This window comes from Balaenoptera musculus, chromosome 17 (genome assembly GCF_009873245.2).
Source record: "Balaenoptera musculus isolate JJ_BM4_2016_0621 chromosome 17, mBalMus1.pri.v3, whole genome shotgun sequence".
Lineage (NCBI taxonomy): Eukaryota > Metazoa > Chordata > Mammalia > Artiodactyla > Balaenopteridae > Balaenoptera > Balaenoptera musculus.
The window spans coordinates 68,085,694-68,098,113 of NC_045801.1; the positions used below are offsets into that span (position 1 = coordinate 68,085,694).

At 35.1% G+C, this 12,420-nt stretch overlaps 1 protein-coding gene across 4 annotated transcripts in view; it reads right to left on the minus strand.

The window, feature by feature from the left end:
* The window catches only part of CSPP1 (centrosome and spindle pole associated protein 1), a 121,089-nt gene that overhangs the window by 39,022 nt on the left and 69,647 nt on the right, over positions 1-12,420 (minus strand). For all 4 annotated transcript variants that reach the window (XM_036830410.1, XM_036830414.1, XM_036830411.1 and 1 more), the window contains one exon: positions 1,139-1,291. In XM_036830410.1, coding sequence (XP_036686305.1) covers positions 1,139-1,291 — 153 coding nt within the window. The remainder of the gene's footprint in view (positions 1-1,138; positions 1,292-12,420) is intronic.

Here is a 12,420-nt window from a genome sequence, read left to right on the forward strand (position 1 = left end):
TCCAAAAATCAAAACTAGATCCACTGTGTAAAAATCTACTGTGGATCAAACTAGGAAAGCATTTTCTTGTAATTAGAGATCAAACAGTGATACAGGCTGTCCATGGAAACAACCAACCACACATCTCGTGAAGTGTTCAAAAAGGCTGCAGAGATCAGTGCTACCATCAAAGGCTTGAAAGATGCAAGGCTAGTAATTCTAATCAGAGCTCACCATTTAGTCTGCCTATTTGGCCAATATGCATTAAAAAATTTTTTAAGTTTTTAAAAAACTGTATGATTAGTCAGGGAACATTTTAGAAAGACTTCCTAATATAGAGTTCTTTTCTAGTCTAAAATTAAAATTTTTGTGAAAGTACAAAAGAGAATTTGTCATAAATAAATGGTTACTTTTATAGGCATCAAAATATAGTGTAAGGTGGTATATTCTTTCAACTTCATTTGAATTTTAAACATGTAACATACTTTCACATATACTTGATACAGAAAGATGATGACAACTTTTCCTGGCAAGTCATAAAGAAAGATATTGAATAATCTTCAATTTACAGAATCTTTAATTAAAGGACCCTGTTTAATAGCAAATCAAAGATATTTGCTTATGAAAGGCAGATGTGACCAGAAGTCAAACTAAACCTTTAATTACTTCATTTATTTCTTTGTATATTGTGGTTTTATAAGGGAGGGCAACTGATTATAAAACAAACAAAAAATGAATTTCACTGTACAATTTATCATACAACATCTGATATGTTTTCACTAATTCAAACTAATTCTGATGGTAAAAGAACCCATAAACTTTACCAAACTCTGTATGGGTAGAAAGACTATTTGATTTTAAGAAATGCCCTCCCCATCAGCAAAATAGCAGCAGCTAAAGTATACATAAGCAAGTAATAAAGCTGAGAAGAAATACATATTAAGGAGCAAAATGTATTTCTTTATTCACTTTTTTCAAAATACCTATGTAAAAAAGTTATTGTAAATAGCATGAATAATGTGTTATGCTTCCTGACTCAGAGTAACCAAATTCTCAAAATCATAAGAACTTTCTTGGAGAACAGAAGAGAAATGCTACTGAACAACTTTAGAAATGTAAAAAAAACAAAAAAACAAAAGAATAGAATGTGATTAAAAACCTGAGTTTTTATTTGCAGAATCTTCTAGGTTCTCAGCATTTGAAGTGGCTAAATTTTGGTCTAGAGATACAACAGCCCTTTTATCTTCATATGTTCTTGCATCTGGGTTATGGTAGGCATCTATATTTTGTCTGTGCATCCTATTCAAATCAGCTGAGAGGGAAAAATAAGCCATTTATTTCAATAAATGCATTTCTATAATTAGTATACTTAATACATTTTCTTAAAGTAGGGAAATAGAGAGAAAAACAATAGGACAGAGCTGGAATAACTCAATGGTATCTTGGTGCCCTGAAAACAGAAACAAAATTATCAAAACTTTTAAGAAATTTTTCAAAAAATAACCTTACAAAATAAATTCAAAATCAGTAGAGAACTTAAGAGTATATGGATTTTTGACAACCCATAAAAACCATATTCATATCTATGTTACTTCAGAACTTTGAATATCTTAAATACAGAACAAACATAGTAACAATTCAAAACAAGTCACAGTGAAATTTACCCAACATCATTAGTATTCCTAATGAAAAAATATCATGTGGAGTGGAGTTTTAAAATATATCCACAAATTTTTTTACAATCCTCCCTTAAAAGATGGAGCTCAATTCGCCTCTCCTGGAGTGTGGGCTGTTTCTTATGAAAAGGATACTGCATACACAATGATGGTATACGACTTCTGAGGCTACTTCATGAAAGACAATATGTTTCCACCTTGCTTGATCTATTGGCTCACTCACTCTGAAGAAGCCACCTACCATTTCAAAAGGACACTTAAGGAGCTCTAAAGACAAGCCCACATGGCAAGGAACTGAGGCCTCCTGAGCTGTGTGAGGGAGCCATATAGGAAACAGATTCTCCAGTCCCAATCAAGACTTCAAACGACTGTAGCCCCAGCTGACATCTTGGACTGCAACCTCATGAGAGATCCTGAGACAGAACCATCCAGCTAAAACACTCACAAATTACTGACTCAAGAACTGCAAGATAATGCTTTTTTAAAAATACTACATGTTAGGGAAACACAGCAATAGATACCACATATGCATGGCAAAAATCTGAGCACATAAGACTATGTCAAACAACCGGTCAATCTTAAAAACAAACTTGAATGGTTACAGAACGCAAAAGCTTTAACAAGATAAAAAGTAGTTTTTCTCCACAAAACAAGTAACTGAGATAGTGTGGCAGCAGTGAACGTGAACATAAACCTGGATATAAGAAGTGCTTATCAGGAAGCCTGTTATGTCCAAGAATGTATCTTTAACATGAATCACAGTTAGAATACCAGATAGAACATGGCAAATAATACATGAACATTGCCAAAGAGAAAGAGAGTTCAGAATCAGGAAAGTTCACATCCTTGCTGCTGCTTTTAATACAGGTCGGGGACTTCCCTGATGGTCCAGTGGTTAAGACTCCGTGCTTCCACTGCAGGAGATGCAGGTTCGATCCCTGGTTGGGTAACTAAGATCCCACATGCCGTGCGGTGTGGCCAAAAAATAAATAAAGTAATTATTAAACTATTTGCCTAATGCACCGATTAAAGAAAGAAAAGACAGGTTGGACTCAGAAACTGGACAGGAGCTTCACAGGTGAAGATGGGTGGGAAAGCATAATAAAGAAACAGCTCCAGGGACTTCCCTGGTGGTGCAGTGGTTAAGAATCCGCCTGCCAATGCAGGGGACACAGGTTCGAGCCATGGTCCAGGAAGATCCCACATGCCACGGGGCAACTAAGCCTGTGGGCCACAACTACTGAGCCTGCACTCTAGAGCCCGCGAGCCACAACTACTGAAGCCCGCGCACCCTAGAGCCCATGCTCCGCAACAAGAGAAGCCACTGCAATGAGAAGCCCGCGCACCGCAACGAAGAGTAGCCCCCACTCGCCGCAACCAGAGGAAGCCCGCGCGCAGCAACAAAGACACAACGCAGCCAAAAATAAATAAATGAATAAATAAATTTATTTAAAAAAAAAGAAACAGCTCCAAGCGTGAAACATGAAGACTGTTCTGGCAACATTTAAGTAGTCCAGCTTGACTAGAGCTCAAAACACACACAACAGAGAAATAAGAGATTACATAGGAAAATGCAGATCAGATGCCAATTCTGGAATATTCTAAAAAACAAGCTGATGGCTCACTATTCTATTCTGTAGATAGTAGAATGGAGACAGTTTTGGTAGTCACAGAAGTAGAAACAGTAATAACGGCAGTTAACATTTATGATTCACCATTTTTATAATCTATACAATAACTTATATGATATGGTACTATTATTTTCACCCCAGTATTATTAGATGAGAAAATTAAACTAAATTAATTTGTTCAAAGCCAGTAAATGGCTATGCAAGAATGTGAACTCAGTAAGACTCTCCAGAGTCCTTAATGAATTCTGAGCATGGAATAATACAGTTGGTTATACTTTTGATACATACAGCTTGGATGTGAAAAACAAAGGAGGAGAACGAAGAAGCAATGAAGAAAGAGCAACAGCCCAGGCAAGATATAATAAATCTCTATTATGGTGGTAGTATGAATGAAAATTAAGAGAATTCAAGGAACACTGAAAGGGCAGAACCTACACTTTAGGCTTATTAACTGACTGGCTATGGGAAGTCAAAAGGACTCTTGAATTTTTTACTCTGAACCATCAGAATGATGATGCTTTTACAGAAAAAGACAAAGATGAGCTGGATTTTAAAAATGAAGGTTGGTTTTGCATGCTAAGTATACATAATCCACCAAACATCAGGTACAGAGATTGAGAAGACAAGTTGGAAGTGAAGCAGAGTCTTAGAAGTGGTCAGGGGCTGAGTAATATTCCACCGTATATATGTGCCGCATCTTCTTTATCCATTCATCTGTCGATGGACATTTAGGTTGGTTCCATGTCCTGGCTATTGTAAATAGTACTGCAATGAACATTGTGGTACATGTCTCCTTTTGAATTACGGTTTTCTCAGGGTATATGCCCAGTAGTGGGATTGCTGGGTCATAAGGTACTTCTATTTTTAGTTTTTTAAGGAACCGCCATACTGTTTTCCATAGTGGTTTGAGTTATTTGTAGTGAGGTGGATGGACCTAGAGTCTATCATACAGAGTGAAGTAAGTCAGAAAGAGAAAAACAAATACCGTATTCTAACGCATACATATGGGATCTAAAAAAAAAAAAAAATGGTACTGATGAACCTAGTTGCAGGGCAGGAATAAAGATGTAGACATAGAGAATGGACTTGAGGACACGGGGTGGGAGGGGGAAGCTGGGGCGAAGTGAAAGTAGCATCGACATATATACACTACCGAATGTAAAATAGTTAGCTAGTGGGAAGCAGCAGCATAGCACAGGGACATAGCTCAGTGCTTTGCGATGACCTAGAGGGGTGGGATAGGGAGGATGGAAGGGAGGCTCAAGAGGGAGGGGATATGGGGACATATGTATGCATACGGCTGACTCACTTTGGTGTACAACAGAAACCAACAAAGTATTGTGAAGCAATTATACTCCAATAAAGATCTATTAAAAAAAAAAGAAAAAGTGGTCAGGGGCAAAGAAAGAGACTTGAGAAGGCCTAAAAAGAAACAGAGGAGTAGAAGAGACAAGGTGGGAGAAAATGGATGGAAGGAATATATCTAACTCGAGGAACACATGATGTCAGAAGACAGTCCTAGAACAAAGTTCAGGTTTACAGACCCAGAAGAATAACCCAGTTCCTAATACACATACAATAAATGTCAGGTGAAGAGAGGACAGCACTGCAGAGAATGCACGGGACTCAAAGGCAAGAATTGTCAACCCAATTCAAAGAGGATGAACACTGAGTAAAAACCATTAAATTAGAAATTAGGACATCAGTTATTTTTGAAAGTGTAGCATCAGTAGAGTAGTAGGAACTAGAAGTCATTTTATAGAATATGAAGCAATAAGAGGATGGTAAGAAGTGGCAGCAACAAGTACAGACTACTTTTGGAGTGTGTTTTATGTAAGGGAAGTACAGCAAGGTCAAGAGCAGAGTTTTTGTTTGTTTATTTGTGTTTAAGAATATAAGTTAACCAAAGTATGTTCAGAGCTGGAAGGGAAGGAATTAGTAAAAAGAACTGAAAATGCAAGAGAGAAGGGACTGGCTGAAAACACAGAGAAAAGCTGATTCCAAGAAAACTTCCAAGTGCCAAGGAGTGGTAAGGCAAGAATTAGTTAGCTACTCCTGAAATCACAGCCAAATCCTGGGATCTATCTGAATATGGGAGGTAAATGAAACCAGAAGGATGATGGGAAAGTTAAGGTCATGAACTAATGAATAGCTGTGGTCTCAAAAATGTCATAAAAATGAAACAAAATAACTCCAATGGGAAATCAGTATCTCATTGTCATCCAATTCACTAGAAGAGCATAAAACCAGCCTATGTAAATAAGAAGTCACTATGAATAATTATACATATAGTATTCTTTTTTATATTTCAAGAGTGCAATATATTAAGCTCACTCCTTCCAGATGATACCCATACCCAGAGCTCTGTTACCAAACTAGTGAAAGATTAGGGAATAAAATATCACTTTGATATTCACCTACACAAACTATAAAGTAAGAGATATATATCTTACAAGTAAACACTATAATAAACTTCAAAATCAATAACATGTCTTAATTTACTGTTGTGATTACAGTTTTCTCAACTATTAGAATAATAGTCAATGTATTTATATAAAAGGAAAATTAATTTCATCAGAGTACATAATTATTATTTAAGACTTAAGACTACCAGATTCAGCAATCAAAACAAACCCATATTGCTTTTTATTGGAAAAGATGATTCATCAATCAGTTGGTCACTTCTTGTCTATCTTTATTTTGCGAGGCAGTAAAATACAAGGTATGAAATCAGCTAAAAGATGAAAATTAAAAAAAGCACTTTGGTCAAAAGTGTAATTTGCCAACTGAAAAGGTATCACTGAAAATGGGCATTTATTTCAAATGTATATCATCATATCATTTAATATAATATTGCTAGCATTACAAGAATAATTCTACAAAGAAAGGAATAACAAAAGAAAATGTTACAGATTCATGAGTGGGAAAATAATTCTACTCTCTGAACAATTTATCAGACCAGGGCTAAATTATATGATACCTACAGGTAAACAATACATAAATAATAATTAATTCTTTTCATTCCTTATTTTATAATCTTTGCTTTTTTATAAACCTAAATGAATACTTTGAAATTAAAATTAACTTTACAAGTTACTCTTTGTACTCTGGTGGAAAATACCAAACATTTTAAAGAAAATGGCTAAGATATGTTAAATAGTACCATAGGCCCGGGATTATTCAGCAATCTACTGCTGACATACAAACTCTTTTATAATGTATCAATTCAGAGGGCTAAAGAAAATTTCCAATCCTGGCACTACTAGTACAGTACATATTTCCAAATTAACCTAATTTTTAATATATACACTTACTTATAGAGATCAGAGTCTACAAGGTAAATAAAAATATAATTGGTAGTCCATAAAATAAATCTCATAAACTTAAAAACACTGAAATAACAAAAAAGTATATTCTCTGAACAAAACAGAATATATGCTAGAAGTGAACAACAGAAAGCTATCTGGAAATATGCCCAAATATTTGGAATTTTTTTTGTATACATCTTTATTGGAGTATAGTTGCTTTACAATGTTGTGTTAGTTTCTGCTGTATAACAAAGTGAATCAGCTACATGCATACGTATATCCCCATATCCCCTCCCTCTTGCATCTCTCTCCCACTCTCCTTATCCCACCCCACTAGGTGGTGGCAAAACACCAAGCTGATCTCCCTGGGCCATGCAGCTGCTTCCCACCAGCTATCCATTTTACATTTGGTAGTGTATATATGTCAACGTTACTCTCTCACATCATCCCAGCTTACCCTTCCCACTCCCCATGTCCTCAGGTCCACTCTCTACGTGTAGGTCTTTATTCCTGCCCTGCCCCTAGGTTCGTCAGAACCATTTTTTTTTTTTTTTAGATTCCAGATATATGTGTTAGCATATGGTATTTGTTTTTCTCTTTCTGATTTACTTCACTCTGTATGACAGACTCTAGGTCCATCCACCTCACTACAAATAACTCAATTTCATTTCTTTTTACGGCTGAGTAATATTCCATTGTATATATGTGCCACATCTTCTTTATCCATTCATCTGTCGATGGACACTTAGGTCACTTCCCTGTCCTGGCTATTGTAAATAGTGCTGCAGTGAACATTGTAGTACATAACTCTTTTTGAATTATGGTTTTCTCAGGGTATATGCCCAGGCGTGGGATTGCTGGGTCATATGGTACTTCTATTTTTAGTTTTTTAAGGAACCGCCATACTGTTCTCCATAGTGGCTGTATCAATTTACATTCCCACCAACAGTGCAAGAGGGTTCCCTTTTCTCCAACCCTCTCCAGCATTTATTGTTTGTAGATTTTTTGACGATGGCCATTCTGACCAGTGTGAGGTGAATCTCATTGTAGTTTTGATTTGCATTTATCTAATGATTAGTGATGTTGAGCATCTTTTCATGTGTTTGTTGGCAATCTGTATATCTTCTTTGGAGAAATGTCTATTTAGGTCTTCTGCCCATTTTGGGATTGAGTTGTTTGTTTTTTAGATATTGAGCTGCATGAGCTGCTTGTATATTTTGGAGATTAATCCTTTGTCAGTTGCTTCGTTTGCAAATCCAAATATTTGGAAATTTTTAAAACTCACTTCTAAATAATCAGTGGGTCAAAGAAAAATCAAAAGGAGAACTAGAAAACTGAACTGAATGAAAATGAAAATATAACATATCAAATCTGTGATATACAGTTAAAGCAGTACTCAGAGGGAAATCTGTAGCATTTTTAAACGAATATATTAGAAAAGAAATAAGGTCTCAAACCATAATCTAAGCTTCCACACTAAGAAATCAGAAAAAGAAGAGAAAATTAAAAGCACAAAGCAAACAAAAGAAAGAAAATAGTAAAGAGCAAAAATCAATGAAATAGGAAGAGAAGAACAACAGAGAAAAATCAATGAAAACAAAAGCTGGTTCTATGAAAAGATAAATCAAATAGATAATCTCTAGGCAAACTGGTTAAGAAAAAGGAAAGAATATAAAAATTACAAATATCAGGAATAAAAGAGAAGCAGGAGCCATCACTGTAGATCCTACAGACCTTAAAAGAATAATAAAATATTATGAACTTTATGTCAAAAAATTCAAAAACTCAGAAGAAATGGATAAATTCTTCAAATGATTCAAACCACCAAACTTCACGATTTGGTGTCATGATTTCTAAACATTGTACTAGAGTTCCTAACCAGGGAAAAGACAAGTAAACTAAGTAAAAGGCATTCAGATTGGAAAGGAATAAATAAAACTCTGTCTACAGATAACATGACTGTCTACATTTATTTAACCTGTCTATCATTTAATTAATAGTATTGTAACCATTTTAATTTTCAGTTTTGATCACTGTGCCAAGACTACGTAAGGTGCTAACATTAAGGGAACCTAGGTAAAAGGTACTCTCTATACTATCTTTGCAACTCTTCTATAAGTCAAATTATTTCAAAACAAAAAGTTACAATGAGATGTCACTACACACTTAATAGAATGACAAATTTCTAAGACAATCTCAAGCGCTCATGAGGGTTCACAGCAACGGGAAATCTCATGCTCAGCTGGTGGGAATGCAAAATGGCACAACCACTTTGGGAAAAGGTCTGGGAGTTTCTTACACAGGTAAACATACACTTATTATATGTCCCAGCAATTCCATTCCTAGGCATTTACCCAAAAGAAATGAAAACTTATGTTCACACAAAGACCTGTAAGTGAATGTTTATAATAGCTTTATTCATAATAGCCTCAAACTATAAACAATCCAAAAGTCCATCAACTGGTAAATGGATAAACAACTGTGGTGCTTCCCCACAACAGAATACTATTCAGTAATAAAAAGAAATACACTACTGATGTATATAACAACATGGATAAATCTCAAAAACATCATACTAAGTTAAAAAAAAAAAAAAAAAAAAAGACATAAAAGGCAATACTATTGTGCCAGAGTGCAGCTCAGAGACTGACAAGGGTATAGGGCTGGATAAGTTAGAAATATTCAATATCTTGATTATGGCAGTGGTTACCAGAATCAGTTGTCAAAACTCAATGAACAAAACACTTTAAAAGGGCGAATTTTACTGTATGCAAATTGTGTCTCAATAAACAGCATAAAAACAAACATAAATCTAACTGGGGCAAATATAATACATAAAAGAAATACAAATATTTAACCAAATATATGTGAAGCAATCTTGCTATTAATCAATTAGAACTATGAGATATTTCTGCTATCTTTCAAATTGGTTAAGTATTTTTAATTTTTTTTTTTACTTTTTTTCTCTTGGTGTACATACAGGTTTTTAAAATTTTTAATATACCGTAGAGTCAAGTAACATCACCATAATCAGGATACAGAAGAGTTCCATCACCCCCAAAAACTCCATCATAGTTACTCCCTCTCCTCAGCTATCATCTTTGGTAACCAGTGATTTGTTCTCCATTGCTACAGTTTTGTCATTTTGAGAATGTATGTGTATGTAACCTTTACAGAAGGGCTTCTTTCCCTTAAGACTTCCCTTGAGCGTCTTCCAAATTGTTTTGTGCATCAATAATTCATTCTTTCTTACTGCTGAGTAGCATCCCATCATGTGAATGTTCCACAGTTGTTTATCCATTCACCCATTGAAAGACATTAGAATATACTAAGTTTTTTTACAGGAACTTGAATAAGGAATTTTAATGAATAAAGAACTGAGAAAAGAAACAGATTTTAAGTGTAGTACAAGTAATCAAAACGAGAGGTATTTACTCTGAAAGGGTTGATGCTATGTTAAAATTGTATGAGTAACAGATTTTGATATTTTATTAATAACTAGTTTACCTTATAAAGAGATCTTTCTTAGAGAGCTAAGATAATGGTGAACATTCAATTTCTTTAATTTGTTTGTAATAAAAGATCAAAGATGAAACAGGAGTAATTAGAAAAGCCAGCAGCTGAATTAAAGTTACCCAACATAACCCCCTGTTATATGGTCTTGGCCATCTCATGAAATAAAGCAAAACACTGAACTTTACTACATATTTTAAATAGAAAAATTATGTTCCCTCTCTCTCTAAAATATAACAGCCACATACAAAACAAACTGATATTCTTTAAGTGATGAGTTTACTGGCTTTGAAAATACCATTAAAAAAAGAGTTCCACTGCATTTGATAAAACAGCACACCTTTTTTATTTCATGGCATGACTGTAGCATTAAATAAGCAAACTAAACATTACCACTAAAAGTAAACATCTCAGAAAAGTTTGCTCCATTCCTGTTAGGTCAAGCAATTCTAAAACAGTATTTTATAATTCAATAACAAACACTTATCCTACTCACTTCTACCAATTAAACACACACAAAACACTGTAATTGTATTGTCTGAACTGGAAATAATCTTAGAGCAAGCTGGAAACTTCTAGGAAATTATTCCAGTGTTTCCCAAAGTTTCTGTTACATAAATAAGCACTTCCTTCGTGGTAACTGTTATGTTTCTATCAATTTACAATTTAAATTTAATAGCAAAGACTGGGTAGATGCTTATCAATCTCATGTCCTCCTCCTGGGTATAAAGAAACCAAAACTTCCCAGCCTCCCAAGCAGTTACTTTAGAACCTTATAACTAGGTCTGAACAATGAAACAAAGACAAAAGTGATATTCCTCCACTTTCAGGCCAGGCCCCAACAAAATTCTCAACTTGTTCTCCCACCCTCTGGACCACATCTGTGCAGCTAGAAATAAAGAACTCCAAAATGGTGGAATGACACAATGGAAGGGGCCCACATTCCCAAGTCACCTCTTGGAGGAGAACCACCCAAACAGCATCAGAATGTGACTTAAGTGAGAAGTAAACTTACACTGCCTTAAGCCTTAAGCCTCTGAGAAATGGGAGTTCTTTGTTAGAGCACTTTTCGTTAAATGCCTTTACTTTCAAAGGAAATGTTATAGTACTATCCATTAATGGAAAACCAGTGTTTTTCTAATATATATTCAAATAAACATTTAACTTCTATGCTTATCTATGCATCACCTAAAATCATCTCATCTATAAAGAGAGAGTAAGAGTTCTAGTCTTCAAAACTGTGAGGAAAGTATTTATGAGGTGAAGAAAGGAAAGGAATAAATTCTTCGGAAAAGAAAAGAATTATCTCATTAATTTAAGTGGGCCTCAAATGTATCTTTTTTAAAAAGCCATCTTTAAAAAAAAAAAAAAAGCCATCTTTAACAAAGAATCAAAGGCATAATACTCAAGAACTCTAATAACTCAGTACCCCTCAAAATCTTCTGATTGCATCTCTCAGCTATCCCTACAACAAAGCACAAACCCAAAGAATGTGAAATTTACATTTTTACCATTTTAATGGGTTTCTAATTATTCATTTCTCATTTCCAATTAAACAATTTTAAAAAACCCATTATCTTTCTCTGCTTTTATTCTAAGCTAAAAGTTAATCAGAGGGGCTTCCCTGGTGGCGCAGTGGTTGGGAGTCTACCTGCCAATGCAGGGGACGTGGGTTCGAGCCCTGGTCTGGGAAGATCCCACATGCTGCGGAGCGACTAGGCCCGTGAGCCACAATTGCTGAGCCTGCGCGTCTGGAGCCTGTGCTCTGCAACAAGAGAGGCCGCGATGGTAAGAGGCCCGCGCACCGCGATGAGGAGTGGCCCCCACTTGCCGCAACTGGAGAAAGCCCTCGCACAGAAACGAAGACCCAACACAGCCATAAATAAGTTAATTAATTAATTAATTAATTAATTAAAAATTAAAAAAGTGGTGTTCTAAAATTAAAAAAAAAAAAAAAAAAGCTAATCAGAGACCATTCCAATATATATAACAAGTTATATAAAGCGTCTTTTCAAAGTGCTTGTTGTGTGATTTCTAGATGGAACATTTTTAAGAGTACATAATTGAAAGATAAATCAATATAATTCTGCAACCTGCCAAAACTTTCTGAGGCCAGGTCTTTGTCAAAGGAGTCTCTGCATTGTGCAAGTACATAACATCCCACCACTACACCAGATCACTTATTTTAAAGACATCTTACTAGTTTAAAAAAAAAAATTGCAATAAGCGTTTTATTATTTTTACTAGAAAACTTTAAAAAATTCTAACTACTAGTTTGGGTAAAAACTTGCCAACATGAACTTTTCTCTGCAA